The 24,012-nt window shown below is 42.7% G+C and overlaps 2 protein-coding genes across 11 annotated transcripts in view; one reads left to right on the forward strand and one right to left on the reverse strand.

Annotated features, from left to right (window-relative positions):
* Positions 1-6,062, reverse strand: part of NCOR1 (nuclear receptor corepressor 1) — a 244,548-nt gene extending 238,486 nt beyond the window's left edge. For 8 of the 9 annotated variants that reach the window (XM_059668520.1, XM_059668516.1, XM_059668515.1 and 5 more), the window contains exon 1: positions 5,308-5,445. The gene's annotated coding sequence lies outside the window, so the exon portion shown is untranslated. Of the gene's footprint in view, positions 1-5,307; positions 5,446-5,912 lie in introns of those variants that run through there. The other variant, XM_059668513.1, reaches the window with a different exon arrangement.
* A 303-nt stretch (positions 6,063-6,365) lies between these two features.
* Positions 6,366-24,012, forward strand: part of PIGL (phosphatidylinositol glycan anchor biosynthesis class L) — a 70,742-nt gene continuing 53,095 nt past the window's right edge. For both annotated transcript variants that reach the window (XM_059668533.1, XM_059668534.1), the window contains exon 1: positions 6,366-6,600. In XM_059668533.1, the coding sequence (XP_059524516.1) occupies positions 6,366-6,600 (235 nt within the window). The remainder of the gene's footprint in view (positions 6,601-24,012) is intronic.

Below are 24,012 nucleotides of genomic sequence, written 5' to 3' on the forward strand. Positions count from 1 at the left end.
ATCAAGCCCTAGTCGGTTTGACTCAGTGGATAGAGCATCAGCCGGTGGACCTAAGGCTTGATTCCAGCAATTCCAGTCAAGGGCACATACCTCTGTTGAAGGCTCTATCCCAGGTCAGGGCTATGCGGGAGGCAACCAATCATGTGTCTTTCTCACATCGATGTTTCTCTCTCTCCATCTCTCCCCCTCCCTTCCACTCTCTCTAAAAATCAATGGAAAAATATCAAATGAGGATTAACAAAAAACAAACAAAAACAAAAATGACGTGATCAAAAGAATAAACAGCAGATACTCTACAATGTACTGTGTTGCCAAAGTTATTTGAATATTGTGTTTTGTATTTTCCCATCCCATCAGGTCTACAATATGCCATGTCACTTGCTGCTGGTAAGAAAAGGAAAGCAATTACTCTTGAGATGAAATTACATTAGCCCAGCCCTAGCCGGGTAGCTCATGATTAGACCATCATCAGACGCACCAAGGTTGTGGGTTTGGTCAGGGCACATACAAGAATCAACCAGTGATGCATGAATGAGTGGAACAACAAACTGGTGTTTTTCTTTCTCTCTCTCTAAAATCAATCAATAAATAAAAAACATTTTTTTAAAGAAATCACATTAGCCCAACTGTAAGCTAATGTAAGTGTTCTCAGCACGTTTAAGGTAGCCTAGGCTAGGATGTTCCTTCAATAAGTTAGGTCTACTCAGTGCATTTTCAACTTACAATATATTCAACTTAAGATGGGTTTAGCAGGACATAACCCCATCAAGGAGCATCTGTAGATAACCTATATGACTCTACATTCTATAATTCTATAAATTATTAGCATTTTGTTTTAATCAATTTAAATTTGTTTTTGAGATCATTTTAAAGTAAAAGTAATAACAGCACACATGGAAGAATTAAACTGAAGAACTCCTCTTCAAACACAAAGAGGATTTGTATGTTATATCTGAAGACTATCCAAGTAATATAATATTTTGACCACACTAGCTCCTAGGGTAGAAAAATTGGTAGTAAAATGTTCAAGGAAAACTACTAGCACAAGAACACCCAAATAAAAGTCAGATGCTCTACACAGCTATTGCTACATATCAGAAGCTTTTCATAGCTTTTTAATACTCCTAACAAGTCCTAATAGAAAAAGAAACAAACAAAATGTTTTCTTAACCATCTAGCTAAATGTACTTTTTGCATCCTCAAACTTGGAAAGGACAAAATATCAGGCAATCTACAGACTGAGTTATTTGTGCACATATTAATCTGCTCTACTTTATAGTACTTAGTAATGTGCCCTGAACATGAAAAGCACTTAACACCAGTTATACAAAGCAATGAACTATAAATGAATCTCTAATCAATAAGTCAACATAATTAATTATGATGAACATTTACTACATCTAGTAAAATCCATATGTGAAGTAAAAGAATAGACGGACCCTGGCTGATGTGGCTCAGTTGGTTGAGTATCGTCCTGTGCACCAAAGGTTGCCGGTTCGATTCCCAGGTAGGGAAAGCGTAGGAAGCAGCCCATCAATGTTTCGCTCTAACAGGAATGTTTCTCTTCCTCTCTCTCTCTCCCCTCCCTCTCCCTCCCTCTCTCTCTAAAAATCTATTTTAAAAAATCTAGGAAGGAAGGAAGGAAGGAAGGAAGGAAGGAAGGAAGGAAGGAAGGAAGGAAGGAAGGAAGGAAGGAAGGAAGGAAACTAACTACGTAAGTATGGGAAACCTCTATCATTCCCAGCCATCAATTAAGAGTTTGAAATTGTAACTAAGACGAAATACAATTAAAACTGAACAACAAAATAAACACACACAAAAAAAACAAGTAACAAATATCCTGACATTTACCTACATCAGCGATTATCAACCAGTGTGCCACAGAATTTTTAAAACATGCAATATCTGACTATTTCATCAGGGGCACTGACCTCTTTTCCCTTAGATCAGTGGTTCTCAACCTTCCTAATACAGTTCCTCATGTTGTGGTGACCCCCAATTTCATTGTTACAAATTGAACATAATTAAAGCATAGTGATTAATCACAAAAACAATATGTAATTATATATGTGTTTTCCAATGGTCTTTGGCGACCCCTGTGAACGAATAGTTCGACCCCCAAAGGGGTCGCGACCCACAGGTTGAGAACCATAGCCTTAGATTGTCAAATTAAAAACTGACAACAGCTAACACAATAGCCATCCAGTGTGAATGAATTAAAATTATACCTATTTTTTTGTCAGCTGGTGCTGCAGAACTCTAGTCATTAGTTTCTGTGTGCCAATGAGAAGAAAAACTTTGAAAATTGCTGACCTACATCAATTCCTGGCCTATTCAAAGCCCTTTGCTTTCCACTGCAGATAACAATGGCAAGAAAATCTCTTCCTTCACCAATTTTTTAAAAAATTTTAAAAAAACTTAACTAATCTAAATCTGCCTAGCCTGGAAACAAATTTTTAATCAATTAAATTCAAAGAAACTATAAGTTAATTTCAAACATTTTGTGCCTTTAAAAAAAAATTATATAGGCAGGCCAAATACTTAAGTCTTACTGTATAATTAAATTCAACATGATAGGCAGTTATATATACTAGTATACTAGTGACCTGGTGCAGATTCGTGCACACTGAAAGGAAATTAGAAGGTGGCCGGCGGGGCGGGACTGGGTGAGACGGGCCAGACACGCCCTGGAGCCAACCTCTCACAGTCCCTCTCCGGTGTCTGCAGACTGAGAGGGGTCCCTACAGCAGGTGGGGTCCCTGGGCAGGTGGGGGTCCCTTGGCCTGACCTGCGGGGATCAGGCCAAAATTGGCTCTCCGGCATCCCCTGAGGGGTCCTGGAGTGCGAGAGGGCACTCTGCAAAGTTGCTGTTGTACAGGGTGTGGAACGCAAACACAAGTGTGCAGTAAACCAGATTCGGGGCCAACAGTGCCCCAGCAACAACATGACCCACAGCCGAAGGTGGAATCGCGCAGCCCTGCGAGGAATTGGGCTCTCTCCTCTCTGGTTTTGGGGTGTGTCACCCAAGAACTGTGGCCGCCAAGTCACTGCAGCTTGGCAGCTCCTGCATTGAGCGTCTGCCCCCTGGTGGTCAGTGTGTGTCATAGTGACAGGTCAGACAGTAGGAGGGACACTTAGCATATCAGCCTTTTATATGCACAGGTAGGGTCCCTAGACCTGGCTGGCGATCAGGGCTGATCAAAGCCTTTCAGCTGCCAGCTGGGGCCTTCCTTCCCCAGCTGCCAGCTGGGGCCTTCCTTAGTTCCATGCTATCCTCTGGTGGTCAGCACACATCATAGTGAGTGATCGAACTCTTAGTCTCCCCATCAAACTCCCGAGGGGACAATTTGCATATTAGGTTTTTATATAGAGAGAGATATCTCAGAGAATGTTACACCACAGGTAACAAGTGTATTTGGATAAGTTGTAATGTGAATCCATTTTTCTAATTAGAATGCAATGTTTATTCATTTAATAAATATTGCAGTATCAATATTCTAGCCAGAAAATAAAATCCTTTGATTTTATCTTTAAATTTGCCATAAACTTAAAGATAAAATCAGAGAAGGGCCTATCCTTCCCTCCAGAGGAGATAAAATAGGTACATAAAAAGCTAAATATAAGGTAGAAAGTGTAAATGCCAAGAGATGTGCAAATAAAGCATTTCACAAGGGCAGAGGGAGCTGTTACTACCTCACAGAAATATAGCCCTCTCAACCTACTTAAAGTAATTTCATAACTGTTAACTTTCTTAGGCTCACAACAGCCAACCCTGGGAGAGATGCTTTCCTCCTATCATAGGTGAGGAAACTGAAGCACAGAAAGGTTGATCATATTCCAAAATGTCACAATTTCATTAAAGGAAGAATCGGGACTCTTTGTATTATATTTTCTCTGGGGGAGTAGTTCAATATATGGCAAGGCTTTTGCAAAAGAAAATAGTATTTTATTTTAATATTGCAAGTATTCACACCGTTATGTATGTATGTGCATATTATTTACATGTACGCGTTAAACTTGACTTCTAGTAACAGGTGTGCTTAAAACAAGGCAAAGCAACTGTGTACTATAAATATTAAAATAAATAAATAAACTTCCACGGGATTTTAACGAAATAAGAAAGTAAAGACTATTTCTTTTTCCAACAATTTGTGGTTATTTCTTCTGTAATTTTTACCTATTTAGACATAAGATTCTAAAATTGGGCTACTCCTGAGCCCCAGCAAATTGATTCCTCCAATAAATAACTTTTATGAAAAACGACGCGAAAACACTTTGAAAAAAAACACTGAAAACTAAATCATGCCATCAGCCCTTCAGCTAGCCCATCCCATGTGACCATCAGCAGGCGCTACTGATCCCGATACGACGAACGAATGAATGAATACTTGGTTGGCATTTTTAAATCCCGGGCCTGTTGCTCTTTGCACAGTGTTCCGCCTCCCATCGTTACCCCGCCAGGGTAAACACAAGGAATGTACATTTCAAAACTGGGACATGACTGAGGGAGCAACTCTGATGCAGGTGAGCACACTCATTCCAAAGAGCAGAATTCCCCACCCCGCACCCCGCTCCGAGGCGAGCCGCTGGGGGCCCACAACATCAGCACAACTCGGGTACCAGCCCATCACTGTCCCCGCACCCACACCTTCGGTCCTCGGCGCACCTCGTCCAGCTCATTCGAAGAATTCAAATTCGCTTTCCTCTCCATTAGGACTCATTTCTCAATTACAGTTCCTCAAATCCCTCTGACCCCCAAAAGGAGAATTCCCCGACTTGGCATCATTATTGAAGCCAAGATCCAAGGCAGAAGGTACAGAGTTCCGACCTTGGCCATCTCCACCGCGACCCGCCCTTCGCCATTCCTCTCCCGGATGATCTGCTTAGAAAGGCGAACTAGTTCGCTCCTCACGCGCTCGTCCCTCGCTGTCACCCTCCCGCGCCCTCCTCTCCCGGCCGCCCACCGACTCCGCCTCCGAGCGAGCGCGGCAGCCACCGCGCGGCCCGCCGGGGTCCCGGCCGCTCGGCCCGCCGCCCCTCCCCGCCGCACACCTCCGGCCGCCCGGCCGGGCCGCAGCCCGCTCTTCCTCCAACTCCACAGCCTCTTCCACTCGCCCAGCCCGCGCGCCCCGCCGCGCCCGCCGCGCCCTGGGCGGCCGAGGAGAAGGGGCCGGCGGCTGGGGCGGGCCCCCACCTGCCGGGTCCGCGACGGCCCTCGCCCCGCAGGGAGGCACCCCCGCGGCCGCTGCCCTGAGAGCCCTCGGCAGCCCCCGAGCGAGCGGGAGCCGGAGGCCGGGGCCTACTCACCGGGAGCGGGCGCAGCGTGGTGGCCGGCGCGCCCCGGGCCTGAGGGGCGGGACGCGGCCCCGGCGCGGGTCGCTACCTCGGTACCTCGCTCGGCGCGGCGAGCCGGGCGCTCACTCCAGCCGCCGCTGCTGCTTCGCCACCTTGGCCGCCATCTTGACTCAACCCCGCTTCCTCCCCCAGCCGGGCGGCCGCGCTCAGGCGGCTCCGGCGCCGGCTCCTCCTCCTTCCGGAAGGTCGGAGGACCGACTCCCTCCGGGGCCCGGCTCCCACTTCGGCCGAGCTTCCTAGGTCGCCCGCGCTCGGTCCCCTCGCCTCGCCTCGGCCTGGCGGCGGCGGTGGCCCCCCCTGAGATAGGCCCGGCAGCACCGTGCCCGACCGGGACCGGCGCTGCCATCGCGCAAGGCCTGGGGCGCCCACCGCGAGCCGCCGACTCCCCGCACTCGGGCCTCCCCCGGGCGTGGGAACGGGAAGGACGTGAGGCCCAGCCCCCGGCCCTGCCACCCCTCCTCGGCGCGGCGGGACGGCGGCGGCCGGCGCGAGCGCGGGCCGCGGGGAGGGAGCGGGCCCCCACAGGCTGGGAGCTGGACGGGTGCACATCGACCTACCCAGGTGTCTCCCAGGGCTCCGACTGTAACTCGCGCCAAGGCTTCACTGAAAAGCGAACAGGCGATGCCTATTTGTCCTTGATGTCAGTCCTTACTCTGAGTCTGACTCTAGCCACTCGGAGCCTGTGACCCTGGCGACCACAAAGTGCGCCCTCAGCCTCACTCTGACGGTGAAACGATCGGACTGTGTCAGGACGCGGGTAGAAACTGACAGGTACCGAGCTGTCGCCGTCCTCGTAAACGCTACGTAAAGTAGAGGGAACTCGGTATGTGCCGGGAAGGCGACCGTGCCAGCCCATCCCAGGCGCCCGACCTTTCAATCCTCACGCCTTAGGAGCGGCTTGGCGGGACGGACCGCAACTCGGAACGCAATTTGCGCGGAGCGTGGTTTCCCCCCGAGCCGGCTCCGGGGCACCTGTCCCTGTGACGCAGGCGCTGTGCCCCTCAGACGGCATGGAAGCCGTGGGTGTTGTGTGTGTTGCGGTGGCCCTCCTAGCACCGGGCATCTTCTGGGCTTGGCACTTCTTGGAACGAATGAAGAGTCAGGTGCAGGCTGGCCTGTTGGGAAGAGGAAGCCGGGCCCTCCTGGTGATCGCGCACCCCGACGACGAAGCCATGTTCTTTGCTCCCACTTTGCTAGGCTTGGCCCGCCTGAGGCACCCGGTGTTCCTGCTCTGCTTCTCTGCAGGTAGGAGGCTGCCGGCGGGGCGTTGGGACCCGGGGATGTGAAGGATGTTTAAGTGCTCACCCATCTCAGTCGAGCTTTGCCCAAAGGATTCTCTGTTGTAGAGAGTTAACGAAATATACCCCGAAAGTCCCTTCTCTGGGCGCTTCACGGAGAGGCGGTGGCTCCAGCCTCGGGACTGCAGCGGCCGATTTCCCAGGTTGTTGGGGGGCGTCCTCAGCTTTCGCACTCCGCCGGCAAGATCACGCGCAAGGGAACTGCTCACATCTGATTCCATCCAATACCCACATTTCCTTTGGAAAATGGGACTGTACTCATTATTCTGTGGAGCCTTTGTATTTGCAGAAGGACCAAGAATAATGATCCTACCATAGTACGCGAAACAGAATCTAGTTATATCATGCCTGCTCAACCCTGAAATTTTTATAGATAATTTTATAGTTTAGGGAAGGGGACTTCCAAAGAATAAGCCCTCCTTTACCAGACAGAAAAGGTGGAATGAGACCATGATCCTGGATTATGGCGATAATCGCACAATGTACAAATGAAGTAGTCGCACTGTACATATACAACGGGTGAATTTTTATGGTATGTAAAATTGTACCTCAATAAAGCTGTTCTTAACAAATGCCCACGACCTCTTTTTCCCATTTCATGGTGTGTCATTCCAGTTCTTTTTATAGACAGATTTTTCACAGAAATAACATTTAATATAATTTTTTTTCACGGAACATTTTTCTTTCATTTACCAAATCTATAATAATAAAAGCATAATGTATGCTAATTAGACCAGTCAGCGGAATGACCATACGGACAAAGCCACGGAGGCCACAGCAGAGGTGGTTAGGGCCAATCAGGCAGGCAGGCAAGGCAGGCAGGTGAGCAGGTTGGAGCCAGGATCCCAGATGGCGAGAGCGATGTCAGACATGCCCCAAGGGGTCCTGGGTTGGGAGAGGGTGCAGGCAGGGCTGAGGGACACCTCCCCGCTGCCCCCTCATGAATTTCATGCACCAGGCCTCTAGTATTTCATAAAAATGTATGTGTACTACACTTAGAATGGCCAAAATCTGCAACACTGACAACACCAAATGCTAGTGAAGATGTAGAGCAACAGGAACTCTCAGTTATTAAGGGTAGGAATGTAAGATGGTTCAGGCACTCTGGAAGGCAGTTAATTTGGCAGTTTCTTAGAAGACTAAACATACTCTTACCAAACCATCAGCAATTACTCTACTTGGTATTTATTTACACAAAGGAGTTGAAAGCATATCCATGCAAAACCCTACACACAGGTGTTTACAGCAGCTTATTTATAATTGCCAAAACTTGGAAGCAATTAAGATGTTCTTCAGTAGGTGAAATAAATTAATACATCCAGGCAATGGACTATTAGTGCTAAGAGAAATGAGCTGTCAAGCCATGAAAAGGCATGGAGTAACCCTAAATGCATATTACTAAGTGAAAGAAAACAACCTGAAAAGGCTACACAGTGTATGATTCCAATGAAATGATATTCTGGAAAAGGCAAAACTATGGGAACAGTAAAAGAATCGTTGTTTTCCAGGGGTTGAGATGGGAGGAAAGATGAATAACTAGATGGAGCACAGAGGATTTTTTTAGGGCAGTGAAAATATTGTATGATATTTTAATGATGGATATATGCCCTTATGCATTGTCCAAACCCATGCAATGTACAATACCAGGAGTGAACTCTAATGTGAACTATGGGCTTAGGGTGGCAATGATATAGGTTTATCAGCTGTAACAAATGTAACACTCTGATGGGAAATGTTGATAATGGAGAAAGCTATGTATATGTGGAGACAGGGTAAATGGCAAGGAAAATCTCTATACCATCCCCTTAATTTTGCTGTGAACCTAACAGCTTTATAAAGAATAAAGTTTTAGCCCTAACCGGTTTGGCTCAGTGGATAGAGCGTCAGCCTACGGACTCAAGGGCCCCAGGTTCGATTCCGGTCAAGGGCATGTGCCTTGTATGCTAGGCATTATGCTATTCCCTAGGAATAAATAGTAAAAACAAGCTAGAGAAGGACCACGTCCTTGTGAAACTTATAGTTTAAACATTTACCCATATTAATAAGAACTAGTATATATCCTTTTAAATAGTCTCATAGAGATAAATCTTAATTTAATCATCCCTTATTGTATGTCTATTTAGGGTGGTTGTTTTTTCCAGTTTATCTCCATTACAAATAACAGCAAACATCTATATGTATTCCATAGTAATTTATTAGGACTGATTTCTAAAGTTGGTTGTTTTAAAGCTTTTCATGCAAATGATATTCCCAGAAATATACCAACTTATAGTCTCACTGACTGGTAATGAGAATCTGTCTTTTTTTTTTTTAATGGAATTTATTGGGGTGACACTGGTTAACAAAATTATACAGGTTTCAGATGCACATATCTATACACTATATTGCATGTTCACCACCCTAAATCAAGTCTCCCTCACCATTTATCCCCCATACACTCCTCCACTTTCTCCCAACAGCCCCCTCCCTGCCGCAGCCCACAATCACCACACTATTGTCCATATCCATGAGTGTTTTATCCTTTTTTTTTTTTTGCTTGATCCCTCCACCGCCCCCACCCAGACCCCCAACCGCCAACCTATCCTCAACAGCTGTCAACCTGCTCTCTATGAACCTGTCTCTGTTTTGCTTGTTAGTTCACTTTGTTCATTAGATTCCACATATGAGTGAAATCACATGGTACTAGTCTTTCTCTGACTGGCTTATTTCATTCAGCATAATACTCTCCAGATCCATCCATACTGTTGCAAAGGTAAGATCCTTATTTTTTATGGCCAAGTAGTATTCCATTGTGTAAATGTACCACAGCTTTTTTACCCAATCTACTGATGAACACCTGGGCTGCTTCCAAATCTTGGCCGTTGTAAATGCTGCAAGTAATATAAGGGTGCATATATTCTTTCGAGTTAGTGTTTCAGGTTTTCTCGGATAAATTCCCAGAAGTGTAATCACTGGTTCATAAGGCAGTTCCATTTTTAGTTTTTTAAGGTAATTCCATACTGCTCTCCATAGTGGCTACACCAATCTGTATTCCCACCAATAGTGCACAAGGATTCCCTTTTCTCCACATCCTCTCTAACATTTGTTATTTGTTGGTTTATTGATGATAACCATTCCGACAAGTGTGAGGTGATATCTCATTGTGGTTTTAATCTGCATCTCTCTGATGATTAGTGACATCAAGTATCTTTTCATGTTTATTGTCCATTTGTATGTCCTCTTTGGAGAAGTGTCTGTTTAGGTCTTTTGCCCATTTTTTAATTGGATTGTTTGGATTTTTTGGTGTTGAGTTTTATAAGTTCTTTATAAATTTTGGATATTAGCCCCTTATCAGATGTTTTATTGGCAAATATGTTCTCCCACTCAGTGGGTTGTCTTTTCATTTTGTCGATGGTTTCCTTTGCTGTGCAAAAACTTTTTGTTTGATATAGTCCCATTTGTTTAATTTTTCTTTTGTTGTCCTTGCCCAAGCAGATATATCAGAAAAAAATATTGCTATGAGAAATGTCCAAGATTTTACTGCCTATGTTTTTTTCTAGGATTTTTATGGTTGTGAGTCTAACATTTAAGTCTTCAATCCATTTTGAGTTTATTCGTGTAAGAAAGTGGTCTAGTTTCATTTTTTGCATGTATCTGTCCAATATTCACAACATCATTTGTTGAATAGATTATTTTTACCTCATTGTATGTTTTTGCCTCCTTTGTCAACTATTTTTTTAAAATATATTTTATTGATTATTTTTACAGAGAGGAAAGGAGATGGATAGAGAGTTAGGAACATCAGTGAGAAAGAAACATTGATCAGCTGCCTCCCGCACAGCCCCTAGTGGGGATATGCCCAAAACCATGGTACATGCCCTTGACCAGAATCGAACCTGGGACCCTTCAGTCTGCAGGCCGACGCTCTATCCACTGAGCCAAACCGGTTAGGGCTCCTTTGTCAACTATTAATTGACTTTAAAGGCATGGATTTATTTCTGGGCTCTCTGTTCTGTTCCATTGATTTATATGTCTGTTTTTATGCCAGTATCACACTGTTTTGATTACTATGGGCTTGTAGTATGTATAGTTTGATATCAGTAGCATGATTCTTCCAACTTTGTTCTTCTTTCTCAAGATTGCTATAGCTATTCAGGGTCTCTTGTGGTTCCATATAAATTTTTGGAATATTTGTTCTAGTTCTGTGAAATATGCCATTGCATACTGATAGGAATTGCATTGAATCTATAGATTGTTTGGGGTGGTAGGAACATTTTAATGGTGTTAATTCTTCCTGTCCATGAACACGTATATGCTTCCACTTATTTGTATTTTCTTCAGTGTCTTTCTTCAGTGTCTTATGATTTTCCAAGTACAGGTCTTTCACATCCTTGGTTAAATTTATTCCTAGGTATTTTATTTTATTTTATTTTATTTTATTTTATTTTATTTTATTTTATTTTATTTTATTTTTGAAGCAATTGTTGATGGGATTGTTTTCTTAGTTTCCCTTTCTGATAGTTCAGTATTGGTGTATAAAAATGCAACTGAGCCTGGCCGGGTGGTTCAGTGGTTGAGTGTCAACTCATGAACCAGGAGGTCAGGGTTGGATTCCTGGTTAGGTCACATGCCCAGGTTGTGAGCTCAATCCCTGGTGAGAGCTGTGCAGGAGGCAACCGATCAATGATTCTCATCATTGGTGTTTCTCTCTCTCTCTCTCTCTCTCTCTCTCTCTCTCTCTCTCTCTTCCTTCCTCTCTCTGAAACCAATATTTTTTTATTTAATATATATTTTTTTAAATGCAACTCTTCCTGGATATTTATTTTATATCCTGCTACTTTACTGAATTCATTTATAAGTTCTAATGGTTTTTCTGCTGGCATCTTTAGGGTTCTCTATATACAGTATCATATCGTGAGAATCTCTGTTTTAATACATATATACCCTCTCTAGCATTGAATAGTATTTTTAAATAATATTTCTTTATTTGATTAATATTTATTTGCTAAAAGTAAACTATTTTTCATCGTTCTTGAGAATTTGGGTCTAAGCACTTTTCTTCTCAATTTGTGCTAATATGGATATCAATTGCAAATAAATGTAGTTAAAGGCCTTTTGTTGGTTTTATTTTTGCTTTTCATTTTATTTATCTTTTATACTACAATGATAACTATAGAAGTCAAATTATAAGCTAATTTGTTTCAAGATCTGGAAAAGAAGTCTGGGTTTTATTAACAAAGTATTATAGGTGCATTGGATTCTTTATGGTTGTTGTTAATCCTCACCCAAAGATATTTTTTCCATTGATTTTTAGAGAGAGTAGAACTGAGGGAAGGAGAGAGAGAAACAATGATGTGAGAGAGACACATACTAGTAGATGGGTTATCTCCTGCACCTGCCCCTACTTGGCTCAGGATCAAACCTACAACCCAGGTACTTGCCCTTGACTGGGAATCAAACCCAAGACACTTTGTTGCTGGGCTGACACTCTAACCATTGAGAAACCCCAGCCAGGTCAATGTATTGGTTTCTTTTAGAAATTTCTCCTTATTTTTCAATAGGTTAGGACCAAAAATCAAAATTGTTTCAGATAAAAAAATGTGTGCCCTTAGCACATATTAAACACTCAGTATCCTTATTGTTGTTTCATTCCTTCCTCTGAATTCAACTTGCTATTTAGATTGTTTTCTTCACCCTGATTGGTTTGGCTCAGTGTCAGCCGTGGGCAAACTACGGCCCGCGGGCCGGATCTGGCCCGTTTGAAATGAATAAAACTATTGAAAAAGAAGACCGTACCCTTTTATGTAATGATGTTTACTTTGAATTTATATTAGTTCACACAAACACTCCATCCATGCTTTTGTTCCAGCTCTCTGGTCCAGTTTAAGAACCCATTGTGGCCCTCGAGTCAAAAAGTTTGCCCACCCCTGGGATAGATTGTTTTCTCTTTTAATTTTTAAAATTACTTTCAAAATTCCCAATTCATTCAAAAATGGTGTATTAAACATTAAATTGGTATATTAAACTACTGACTTACTCTAACATGAAAAAAAAGGAAAATTAATAATTTGTGATACTGTATAATGAAAACTGTAAGGGTGTGTGATAAAGTATGGTGGACACAAAATGAAGGAAAGCATGGATTCTCTTTTCTGGGGGTTGGATTAAAGAAACTTCTCCAAAGAGGTTTTCTTTTGAGCTGGTCTTTAAGAATAGAACAGGGTGGGCAAACCAAGATGGCGGCATAGGTAAACACCTGAAATTGCTGCCTCCCACAACAACTTAAAAAATACAACTAAAAGACAAAACAGACATCATCCAGAAGCACAGGAAGGCTGGCTGAGTGGAAATTCTACAACTAGAAGGAAAGAGAAAAGCACACTGAGACTCAGAGGAGCTGCAGAAGTAAAGTACAGAGGTACGGAGGCCCACACAGCAAGGTCTGGCAACTGAGGACGTGGCTGTCTTTTTTAATCAGGAGGGAGTCTCAAGCCCCTGACTGCTCTGAACTCCAGTTCCAGGAAGTCTCTGGGGACCCAGACTCATACGGGGAGAAACTGGACTGTCTGGCAGCGGGCAGAACTCGGAACTTGAAGGCGGCTTTCTCTCCGGGGTGCTTGCAGCGATTACCAGGACACTGAGACTCGGGGCCCCTTAGGGCAGGACTGAGGATCAGCCATAGCTGTTTGCTCCGCCCAGTTGATCCCCTGAGACCCCGCCCCACCCAAACTGCCACAGAGGCTTTTGAATGTGAATGCCCTGGCTCTTTGCAATCTGAAAATTACCTAAGAAACTGCAGCTGGGCCAGACAGACCCAGAACTTCCAAGAGAAGGCCCAAGGCCCCACAGCAGCTTGCATTGCTTCACAGCTGGGCCTCATCTGGGCACCTCCAAACCCCAAACAAGGAAGGGGAATCTGCAGATCTCTTCGTAGCTCCTGCTGGGTAGCCTTAGGCAGAGCCTAAATTAGCACCTCCTTAGATCCAAGAGCCAGATTACAACTCCTCAGATCCATAAGGGACACACTCAGGGGGCAGACTCAGTGAGCACCAAAGCCCCACTGAAGCAAGTCTTGCCCCAGAAGGGTGTCTTCAGCACAGAAGTTCTCCCACCGTAGACACAGCTGATTCTCACAGCCACTTGGCCTGGAGGTCAATTCCTCCCAGTGATACCTACAACAATCAAGGCTTAACTACAACAAGACTGTGTACAAAGCCCACAAGGGGGTGCACCAAGAGTGTCCACCTCAGGTAATTGGGGAGGCTGAGCCACTGGGTCCTATAGGACACCTAGCACACAAAGCCACTTTATCAACACAGGGAAGCATAAAAAATGCAAAGACAAAGAAACAGGACACAAATGACAGAAATGGAGGAAAGCAAAATACTGACTATAGAGTTCAAAACCACACTTTTAAGGTTTTTCAAGAACTTTCTAGAAACCGCCGATAAATTTAGTAAGACCCTCAAAAAGTCTGGTGAGACTGCCGATAAATGTAGTGAGACCCTCAAGAAATCTAGTGAGACCCTTGAGGTTATGAAAAAGGACCAACTAGAAATTAAGCATACACTGGCTGAAATAAAGGATATTATGCAGAGTTCCAACAGCAGACTAGAGGATCGCAAGAATTAGGTTAAAGATTTGAAATACGAAGAAACAAAAAACATCCAACCGGAAAAGCAAAATGCAAAAAGAATCCAAAAATACGAAGATAGTGTAAGGAGCCTCTGGGACAGCTTCAAGCATACCAACATCCGAATTATAGGGGTGCCAGAAGAAGAGAGAGAGCAAGATATTGAAAACCTATTTGAAGAAATAATAACAGAAAACCTCCCCTACCTGATGAAAGAAATAGACTTACAAGTCCAGGAAGCGCAGAGAACCCCAAACAAAAGGAATCCAAAGAGGACCACACCAAGACACATCATAATTAAAATGCCAAGAGCAAAAGACAAAGAGAATCTTAAAAGCAGCAAGAGAAAGACAGTCAGTTACCTACAAGGGAGCACCCATACGACTGTCAGCTGATTTCTCAACAGAAACTTTGCAGGCCAGAAGGGAATGGCAAGAAATATTCAAAGTGATGAATACCAAGAACCTACAACCAAGATTACTTTATCCAGCAAAGCTATCATTCAGAACTGAAGGTCAGATAAAGAGCTTCACAGATAAGGAAAAGCTAAAGGAGTTCATCACCACCAAACCAGTATTATATGAAATGCTGAAAGGTATCCTTTAAGAAGAGGAAGAAGAAGAAAAAGGTAAAGATACAAATTATGAACAACAAATACACATCTATCAACAAGCGAATCTAAAAATCAAGTGAATAAATAATCTGATGAACAGAATAAACTGGTGATTATAATAGAATCAGGGGCATAGAAAGGGAGTGGACTGACTATTCTTGGGGGGGGGGGAGGCTGGGAGGGGTGTGGGGGATGCAGGAAAAGACTGGCCAAAATCGTGCACCTATGGATGAGGACAGTGGGAGGTGGGGGAGTGAGGGGGGAAGGTGGGGTGGGAACCGGGTGGAGGGGAGCTATGGGGGGGGGGGGGGAAGAGGAACAACTGTAATAATCTGAACAATAAAGATTTAATTTAAAAAAAAAAGAATAGGACAGGGTATATAGGATATGGTGCAAGTCATTATAGGCAATAGTAAAGTCATCAGTAAGTCTTGGACTTGTATAAATAATTCATTCTAACTATATCTCCAGTTTTCAAGGGTAGGGAGAAGCAGGAAAAAATATTTTGTTTTTAGTGGGTTATTTAATTTCAGCAATCCTATGACAGGAATTATTATATTTAAAAAAAAAAACATTATACTAGTAAACATCCAGAATGTGTTATTCCCATTTTACAGATAGGGAAATTGAATTATGAAAAAGTTAAAGTAACTTGACCAAAGTGACCAGTGAGAATGTAGAGGAGCCAGGACCCTATGGCTCTTCCTTGTCGTAAACTGTTCAGCATAAAAGTAATCCATCTGCCTTTCACATTGCCTTGTATGCTATGTCTGATAAAATAACTTTTGATTTCCAGTGTATGATTCCAGAAACATTGATTTATCAAGTTGCTATTTCTTAAAAATTGGTTTGGCCTGACTAGTTTGGTTAAATTAGCCAGATGTGCTGTCCCCCATTCAGAGATTCAAATTCCTTGTTAGAATATTAACATCTTTGAGAAATCTTGCTGTAAAAAATCCTATTTAACTTTATTTAGTCTAGCATTTCTCTCCATTTATGTAACCGGTTACTATACAGGTAGGAGAAAGCTATAGTAGATAGTCGGGTGTTATGAATACATTTGGTTAGAGAGTTAAAACAACCAGTTCTGTGTTTTGGGAAGCTCATTCTGGTGGCAATTGGAGAATGGTTTGGAGGCCACTACTGGAGTCAGGGAAACAAATTTAGCTCATCCTTTCCCCTCCAGATGCACTGCCAACTCTCATATAACAAATTTTCATGTATTTCCAATCTACATATTAGTCCTTTGGTCAGATTGGACTCCCTATGCCAATATCATGTGTCTTAATTACTGTAGATTTTACAGCAGTATTAATCTGGTACAGCCAGCCCTCCGATTTGTTGTTCTTCAGGGTGTATTTGCTGTTTTTTCCTCTGCATATATTTTAGAGTTAGTTTGGTCACATTGAAGGAAAACGCTTGCTGGCATTTTCATTGGAATCTCACTGACTATTGATCATTATAGAGAAAATTGACTTTTTCCAATATAAAGTCTTTCCATCTATGATTTTATAGTATGTCCCTTCATTTTTATTGGCTTTCTACAATGTGTCTTTTTTTGTGTCTGTTTCTAGTTTTGTAATAAAGGTCTTACATATGTAGTATTGAGATGATTTATAATTTTGTTCTTTAATCTATTTCTCATGTCTAGGCATTCATTTTGCAAATTCTTTAAATATATTAAGCACATATCTGCTCTAATAATTGTAATTTCTGCAATCTGTGTGTCTGATTCTGCTCTTTGAGTAACTCATTCTGAGTGACTTGTTTCCATGTGTATTTTGTGATTTTTTTTTTATTGTAAGTACATATTCCTTGAAAAGATACTTGTGATGATATTTTGATGGAAGTATGTTTGCTTCAGCCAGGCAGCAAAGGACACTACTAAAATTTTTAAATGATGGAGATTTTTTTTCAGTCCACAGAGGTATAAATTCAGGATCCAAACACAAGCGCATTAGTTGTCTGATGCTGTATAACAAATTATCTCGAAACTAGTGGCTTAAATAGTAATAAACTTTATCTCTCATGGTTTCAGAGTACAGTTGTCTCTGCCTCGGCATGTTTCGTATCCAAAGCTGGAGGATCCAAAGGCTGGGGATTAGAATCACCTGACTTAGCTAGAGATATTGGCCAGAACACCTACATAGAGTCCACATATACTAAATCCACGTAACTTGGGCTTCCTCACAACCCAGTGGCTGTTTCTGGGCTAGTATCCGGAGAGGCAGCCACATCACTTTTATTGCCTAGCCTTGGAAATCACGCCGTATCACTTCATTGAATTCTGCTTGTCCAGGCAGTCACAAGTCACATCCAGGTTCAAGGAGAGAAATAGACTTCAGCTCTTCATAGGGAGCAACAAGGTTCTAGAGGTGCATGTGGGACTAGAAATACTGCTGTAGCTACTTCTGGATAATACAGTGTGCCACACCAAGTAAAGGCGAGTGTACGGTTAACAGTCCTTCGGAGGTGGCATCTCCCTAGAACCAAGTCTGAGACAGAGATGTGGCCTCACATTTCCGTGGAGGTTTATCTGGTTCACCCATTGTGGTATTGCCTTTTGAAGGTCCTGTCTCTGTGTGGAGTTCTCCTTATTTGTGCCCAAGCTTTATCTCCTGCCCTGATTTTAGGCCACCGGGCATAGGCAGATACTCCAGCTTCAGCTCCTCCCTACTTATCTGGTTTGTGCTTCCCTATGTTGAAAACCTCAAAGATAGCCCTTGCCTTCCTGCTAATTCAGCTATACTTTCTGTTACAGGTTTGCCTTGTATTTCACATGTTTAGGTGTCCTGTATTAAGAGGGTTTCTCCAGGCATCTGATTGATTCATCATATTTCCTAAAACAACTTACCAGGATATTTTTAATAATGATTTTAATCATAAATAATTCTTCAAAGTTTTCCTTATTGAGAGATATTTAGATCTAGCCTCAAAATTATTAGTCTCATCTGTCTCTTTTCTTTCTGACGCCAAATTTTTGAGATTTCTAAAAACAAAAAAAAAATACAACATCTTAAGTACTAACTATATTCTATTAAGAATGGAATAAATTACTCCTGGCCAGTTTTGCTCAGTGGTTAGAGCATTGGCCTGTGGACCAAAGGGTATATTGGGTTTGATTTCCGATCAAGGACAAGTACCTGGGAGCATGTAGGAGGCAACCAGTTGATGTCTCTCTCACATCAATGTTTATCTCTCTCTCATCTCTCCCCCCCCCCACCCCCACGTCCTTCCACTTTCTCTAAAAATCAATGGAAAAAATATCCACGGGTGAGGATTAACCCCCTCCCCAAAAAAGAATGGAATAAATTAGTAATATTTAAAAATATAAATTATGTTTAAGGGAGCTATAAAACTTCACAACATGACTCAAAGGTTACATATTTGTGGTCCTATTTTGTAAATATACATATATATATATAAATACTTGGTCACTTTTCTCTAAGGTTTAGGTTAATAGGATTTCTATATGATAATGCCAACCAAAGAATGCATAGGGATCAATGAAAACAATGCCTATTCATAAATGTTGATTTTGATGGTAGGTTACCTGTTCATAAGAATGCTAGAGGCCTGGTGTGAGAGATTCATGCACCAATAGGGTCCCTAAGCCTGGCTGGCGATCAGGGCCAATCGGGGCCTTCTGGTTGCCTGCTGGAGCCTTCCTTCCCCCCGCTGCAGGCTGCCGGCTGCCTGGCTGGGGCCTTCCTTGGTTCTGCACCGCCCCTTGGTGGTCAGCGCACATCATAACGATCAAACGAACTCCTGGTTGAACTCCTGGGGGGACAATTTGCATATTAGGCTTTCATATAGAGAGATTATATATTTCTAAGTATATATTTACTTAGCTTTCTTATAATTAAGCTTAGGATTTATATGTCAGGTAATGTTATATACATCCCCTATTTTGAATCTAATATACTGTATGTGTTCCTAAAAATATTTATGTCCTGCTGAGTATTTATTTACTTAATTGAAGAATGTTACAGTCTTTCTAAAGTTTTTATTTACTCAATGAGTTAAGACTTTTAAGTGCAAATATAAAGGACTTGCTTAAACTATGAGAAGCCATAAAAGAAATGTTAATGAACAGGGAAGAGATCATGTCAGAGACCAAAGAAACTTCTACAGTGACAAAGGTTGTCTGTGAACAGTGAAAAAGGGAAAGAAACAAGCGTGAAAAAAAAAAAAAATGCAGCCCTGGCCAGTGTGGCTCAATTGGCTGGGTGCCATGTCCTGTGCATCATGAGGTCACCTGTTCCATTCCCTGTCAGGACACATACCCGGGTTGTGGGCTCAATCCCCAGTAGGGGGCGTGCAGGAGGCAGCCGATCGATAGTTCTCTCTCATCAGTGTTTCTTTCCCCCTCTCTCCCTCTCTCTAAAATCAATAAAAACATTTTTTATAAAGAAAGAAAGGAGCCGGTTTGGCTCAGTAGATAGAGTGTCAGCCTGGAGACTGAAGGATTCCCGGTTCGATTCTGGTAAAGGGCACATATCTTGGTTGCAGGCTCCTCCCCAGCCAGGCCATGGTCAGGGCTTGAGCAGGAGGCAACCAATCGATGTGTTTCTCTCACATTGATGTTTCTCTCTGTCTTCCCCTCTCTCTTCTACTCTAAAAAATCAGTGGAAAAATATCCTCGGGTGAGGATTTTAAAAAATAATAAAAGAAAGAAAGGGAATGCAATAGGACTAACCTGATAGGAGTATAGAATGGGAATAATCAACAAAATGTAGTGAATTTTGAAGAACTTAGTATTGGAAATACTTGTTATAACTGCTCGTTGCAGTGAGCTGAACACTGTTTTTATGCAGTGCATGTCTCATTCCATCTGGTACGAATATGCCTGTCATATTCAGAAAAACACAGTTTCTAATATGGTTGGCCTTGTTAATGACTATCCATGGTCATAGATCAGAGTACCTAACGAAAAGTCATATTTCCATCACTAATGGTAAATATTAATGTACTCCTTTTGGGAACAATGAAAAAACACATACTTACAAATATAGGTATATTGGTTGATAATAGCATGTGGCAGTGTTTCTTAATCTTGGCTACATAATATGCTCAGTATTTTTTTAATGAGCTTTTAAAAAATTATTTTGCCAATTTTAAAGGCATAACTTTGTTTTACAGTGATAACTCATAATTGAAATATTTTTATTCAATGCAAATCTAATTTTTAAAATATTTTTATTTTGGTAAAATATACATAACAAAATTTACCATCTTAGTCATTTTTAAGTATTCAATTCAATGAGTGGCATTAAGTACACTCACAATATTGTATAATCATCTCCACTGTCTATTTTCAGAACGTTTTCATCATCCCAAACAGAATTCCACCTATTAATAACTCTCATTCCTTCTTCTCCCCAACCCCTGGCAACCACTATTCTATTTTCTGTATCTATGAAATTGACTATTCTAAATACTTCATATTAGTGGAATCATAGAATAATTGTCCTCTTATATCCCATGTATTTTAATTAGCATGTTTTCAAAGTTTGAAGAATATATCAGAACTTTATTCCTTTTTGTTAGTGTTATTAATCCTCACCCAAGGATATTTTTCCTATTGCTTTTCAGAGAGAGTGGAAAGGAAGGAGGTAGGGAGGAGAGAGACAGAGGAGAGAGAGACATCAATGTGAGAAAGACACATGGATTGGTTGCCTCCTGCACACACCCTAATTAAGGCCAGGGATCAAACCTGCAACTCAGGTATGTACCCTTGACCAGGAATTGAACCCACGACCCTTCAGTGCACAGGCCGATGCTCTAACCATTGAGTAACACCGGCCAGGGCAGAATTTTATTCCTTTTTAAGACTGAATAATACCCCATTATATGTATACACCACATTTGCTTATCCATTCATCTACTTATGGACACTTGGATTGTTTCCATTTTTCAGCTGTTGTGAATAATGCTGCTATGAACATGGGTATACAAGATCTGTTTGAATCCCTGTTTACAGTTCTTTTGTGTATATACCTAGGAGTAGAATTGCTGATTTGTATACTTCTCTTTTAAAATTTTTGAGAAGTCACCGGCTCTTTCACAGCAGTTATATTATTTTATGTTCCCACTAGGGCCCGGTGCACGAAATTTGTGCACTGGGTGTGTGTGGGGAGGGGAGTGTCCCTCAGCCCAGCCTGCCCCCTCTCACATACTGGGAGCCCTCAGGCGTTGACCCCCATCACCCTCCAATCGCCTGATCGGCCCCTTGCCCAGGCCTGACGCCTCCGCCAGAGGCATAGACCCCCATCACCCTCCAATCACCTGATCGGCCCCTTGCCCAGGCCTGACGCCTCCGCCAGAGGTGTCAGGCTTGGACAGGGGACCCCCATCTTCCCCTGATCACTGGCTCTAGCCCCCACCCAGGCCTGAGGCCTCTGGCCCAGGAATCATGCCTGGGCAGGGGACCCCCATCTCCCTCTGATCGCTGGCTCCACCCCCCACCCAAGCCTGATGCCTCTGACCCAGGCTTCAGGCCTGGGCAAGGGGACCATCATATCCCCCCAATCCCTGGCTCCGCCCCCCACCCAGGCCTGATGCCTCGGCCAGAGGAGTTGACCCTCATCACCCTCTGATCAACAATCACCGGATCGGCCCCTTGACCAGGCCTGAGGCCTCCGGCAGAGGTGTCAGGCCTGGGCAGGGGACCCCCAGCTCCCCGCGGTTGCAGGCTCCGCCCCTGCCCAGGCCTAACGCCTCTGGCCTAGGTGTCCGGCCCGGGCAGCGGGGACCCGCAGCTGCAGCGGCCCCGCGATCGTGGGCTCCGCTTTAGGCCCAGGCAAGGGACCCCTAGCTCCTGGGACTGCCAGCTTCAATCGTGCCCAGCTCCCATCGCTGGCTCCACCCCTACTTCCTGCTATCACTGGCCAGGGCGGAAAAGGCGCCTGATTCTCTGATCATGGCTGGGGGGCCAGGGCAAAGGCAGCCCCAGGCCGCCTTTGCCCTGCCCCCCAGCTCTTAGCTCCCCCCTGGTTTCTGATCACTCTCAGTGGCAGGGGGCTTCTTCCTGCTTTCCCTTTTGCCTCCCTGCATTGTGCCTACATATGCAAATTAACCGCCATCTTGTTGGCAGTTAACTGCCAATCTTAGTTGGCAGTTAACTGCCAATCATAGTTGGCAGTTAATTTGCATATAGCCCTGATTAGCCAATGAAAAGGGTATCGTCGTACGCCAATTACCATTTTTCTCTTTTATTAGATAGGATAAGCAGTGCATGAGGGTTCTAATTTCTCCACATCCTCACCTACACTTACAATTTAACATTTGTTTATTTTGTGTGGCTTTTTTATACTAAACTTTCCTAGTGGGTATAAAAAGATATCTCATTGTGGTTCTGCTTGCATTTCCCTGATGACTAATGATATTGAGCATCTTTTCACATGCTTATTGGCCATCTGTTCATCTTTGGAGAAATGTCTATTCAGGTAATTTGCCCCCTTTTTTATTCTAGTTTCGTTTTTAAATCATGATTTCTCCAGCTGGGTTCTGTGGTATATTCTAAAGGAAGAGGGTCTAAGCTCTTTCAGTTTCAGCTCCTTTGGGGAACCCAGGCCTTTGGGCTCCAGTAACACTGCCTCCTTTTCTCTCTCCCACCGAGGGTTGGTAGTCACTTCTTGCTGTTGCTAATCTTTGGGTCACTTCACTGTTCCCTGTTTGACCCTCAAATCCTCCATCAGTTATGTATCAAATTCTTTTCATTAACTTCTTAAACTGATGTAAATATTTGATATAGTTTCTGTTTTTCTGGGCAGACCCTAACTGTATCAGCATCTAAACTCCCTCATTTCAGAGTTGAGAATATGTTGACCTTATTTTCTTCCAAATATATTTTAAAAGTGTCTTGGTCATTATGTTCAAGGAAAAACCTTGCTGGCATTCCTGAAACTGGGAACTTTACAAATTTCTTCAGATTCATGAAATTAGTAGAAGGCCAGGAATTGGGACCATAATGCTTTGATTCTCAATCCTCTTCTCCCTCTAATAAATTAAAACTTGCAAGGTAGGGATCAGGGTAACTAAAGGAGTGGGACAGGGGACTTTACTTTTTTACTATTCCTTTTGATTTTTAACCACATAGTTCTTTTACCTATTTAGAATAAATTTAAAATATTTAAAGTAAAATAAAATGTCTACCTTTATGCATGTGGTATATAAATGTGTGTCTTTTTGTTTTAAATGTCAGCTTGCTTGCTAGTTATTAGTTTTCACAAAACAAAAGACTTCACGAAGCATGCAATTATTCATGAGCTTACACACACACACACACACACACACACAAAATGTAGTTCTATATACTGGTAAATAAATCTATGTTAATCCCATTTATTTTCGTTTTCTAGAATAATGATCTTCAAACATTTTTTGGTAATATTTTCCAATATGTATCTATACTTCATTTATGTGTAACGTATATTTATAATTATAATAATCACATGGATCACCGAACTAATGTGTACATTATAAAACATTAACAAAAGTTGATATTTGGCCTGGCTCATGTGGCTTAGTGTTTGAGCATCAACTCATTAACCAAGAGGTCACCGGTTCCATACCAAGTCAGGGCACTTGCCTAGGATTAGAGATTGATCTCCAATAGAGGGCGTGCAGAAGGCAGCCGATCGATGTTTCTGTCTCTTTATCCCTCTCCCTTCCTATCTTTCTAAAATCAATAAAAAACATGTTTATTTTTTTTAAGTTGACATTTTTAAAAATAAAAACTCAACAAGGTAAACAAATTAAGAGAAGAAATTCTAAAGCTTTTTCTCTACCCCAGTAGTTTATCTCCTGCCTCCTGGGATGCAGCCACCCTACTTGGATGCTGTATTAGAGTGTTTCAATTAAGAGTTGATGAAGAATCTCAAACATTTAATCTGTTGAAGTGCCCACATGTTCACCAAACTTAGTGAAAATATTTAGCGATCTCAAACTTCAACTCACTACCCTGTTTTAAATTTCTTAAACACCAAGCAATAAAACTGGCTCCATAAACACATTACTTCATCAGTTTCTCACAACTCTAATCAGAGCCTCTGAATGTCAGGATCACATCACTAGTATACATTAGACTCTTTCACAACAGATAAATAACCTTAAGACAAAATGGGAACCAC

This window comes from Myotis daubentonii, chromosome 16 (assembly GCF_963259705.1).
Source record: "Myotis daubentonii chromosome 16, mMyoDau2.1, whole genome shotgun sequence".
NCBI classification, from domain to species: Eukaryota; Metazoa; Chordata; class Mammalia; order Chiroptera; family Vespertilionidae; genus Myotis; species Myotis daubentonii.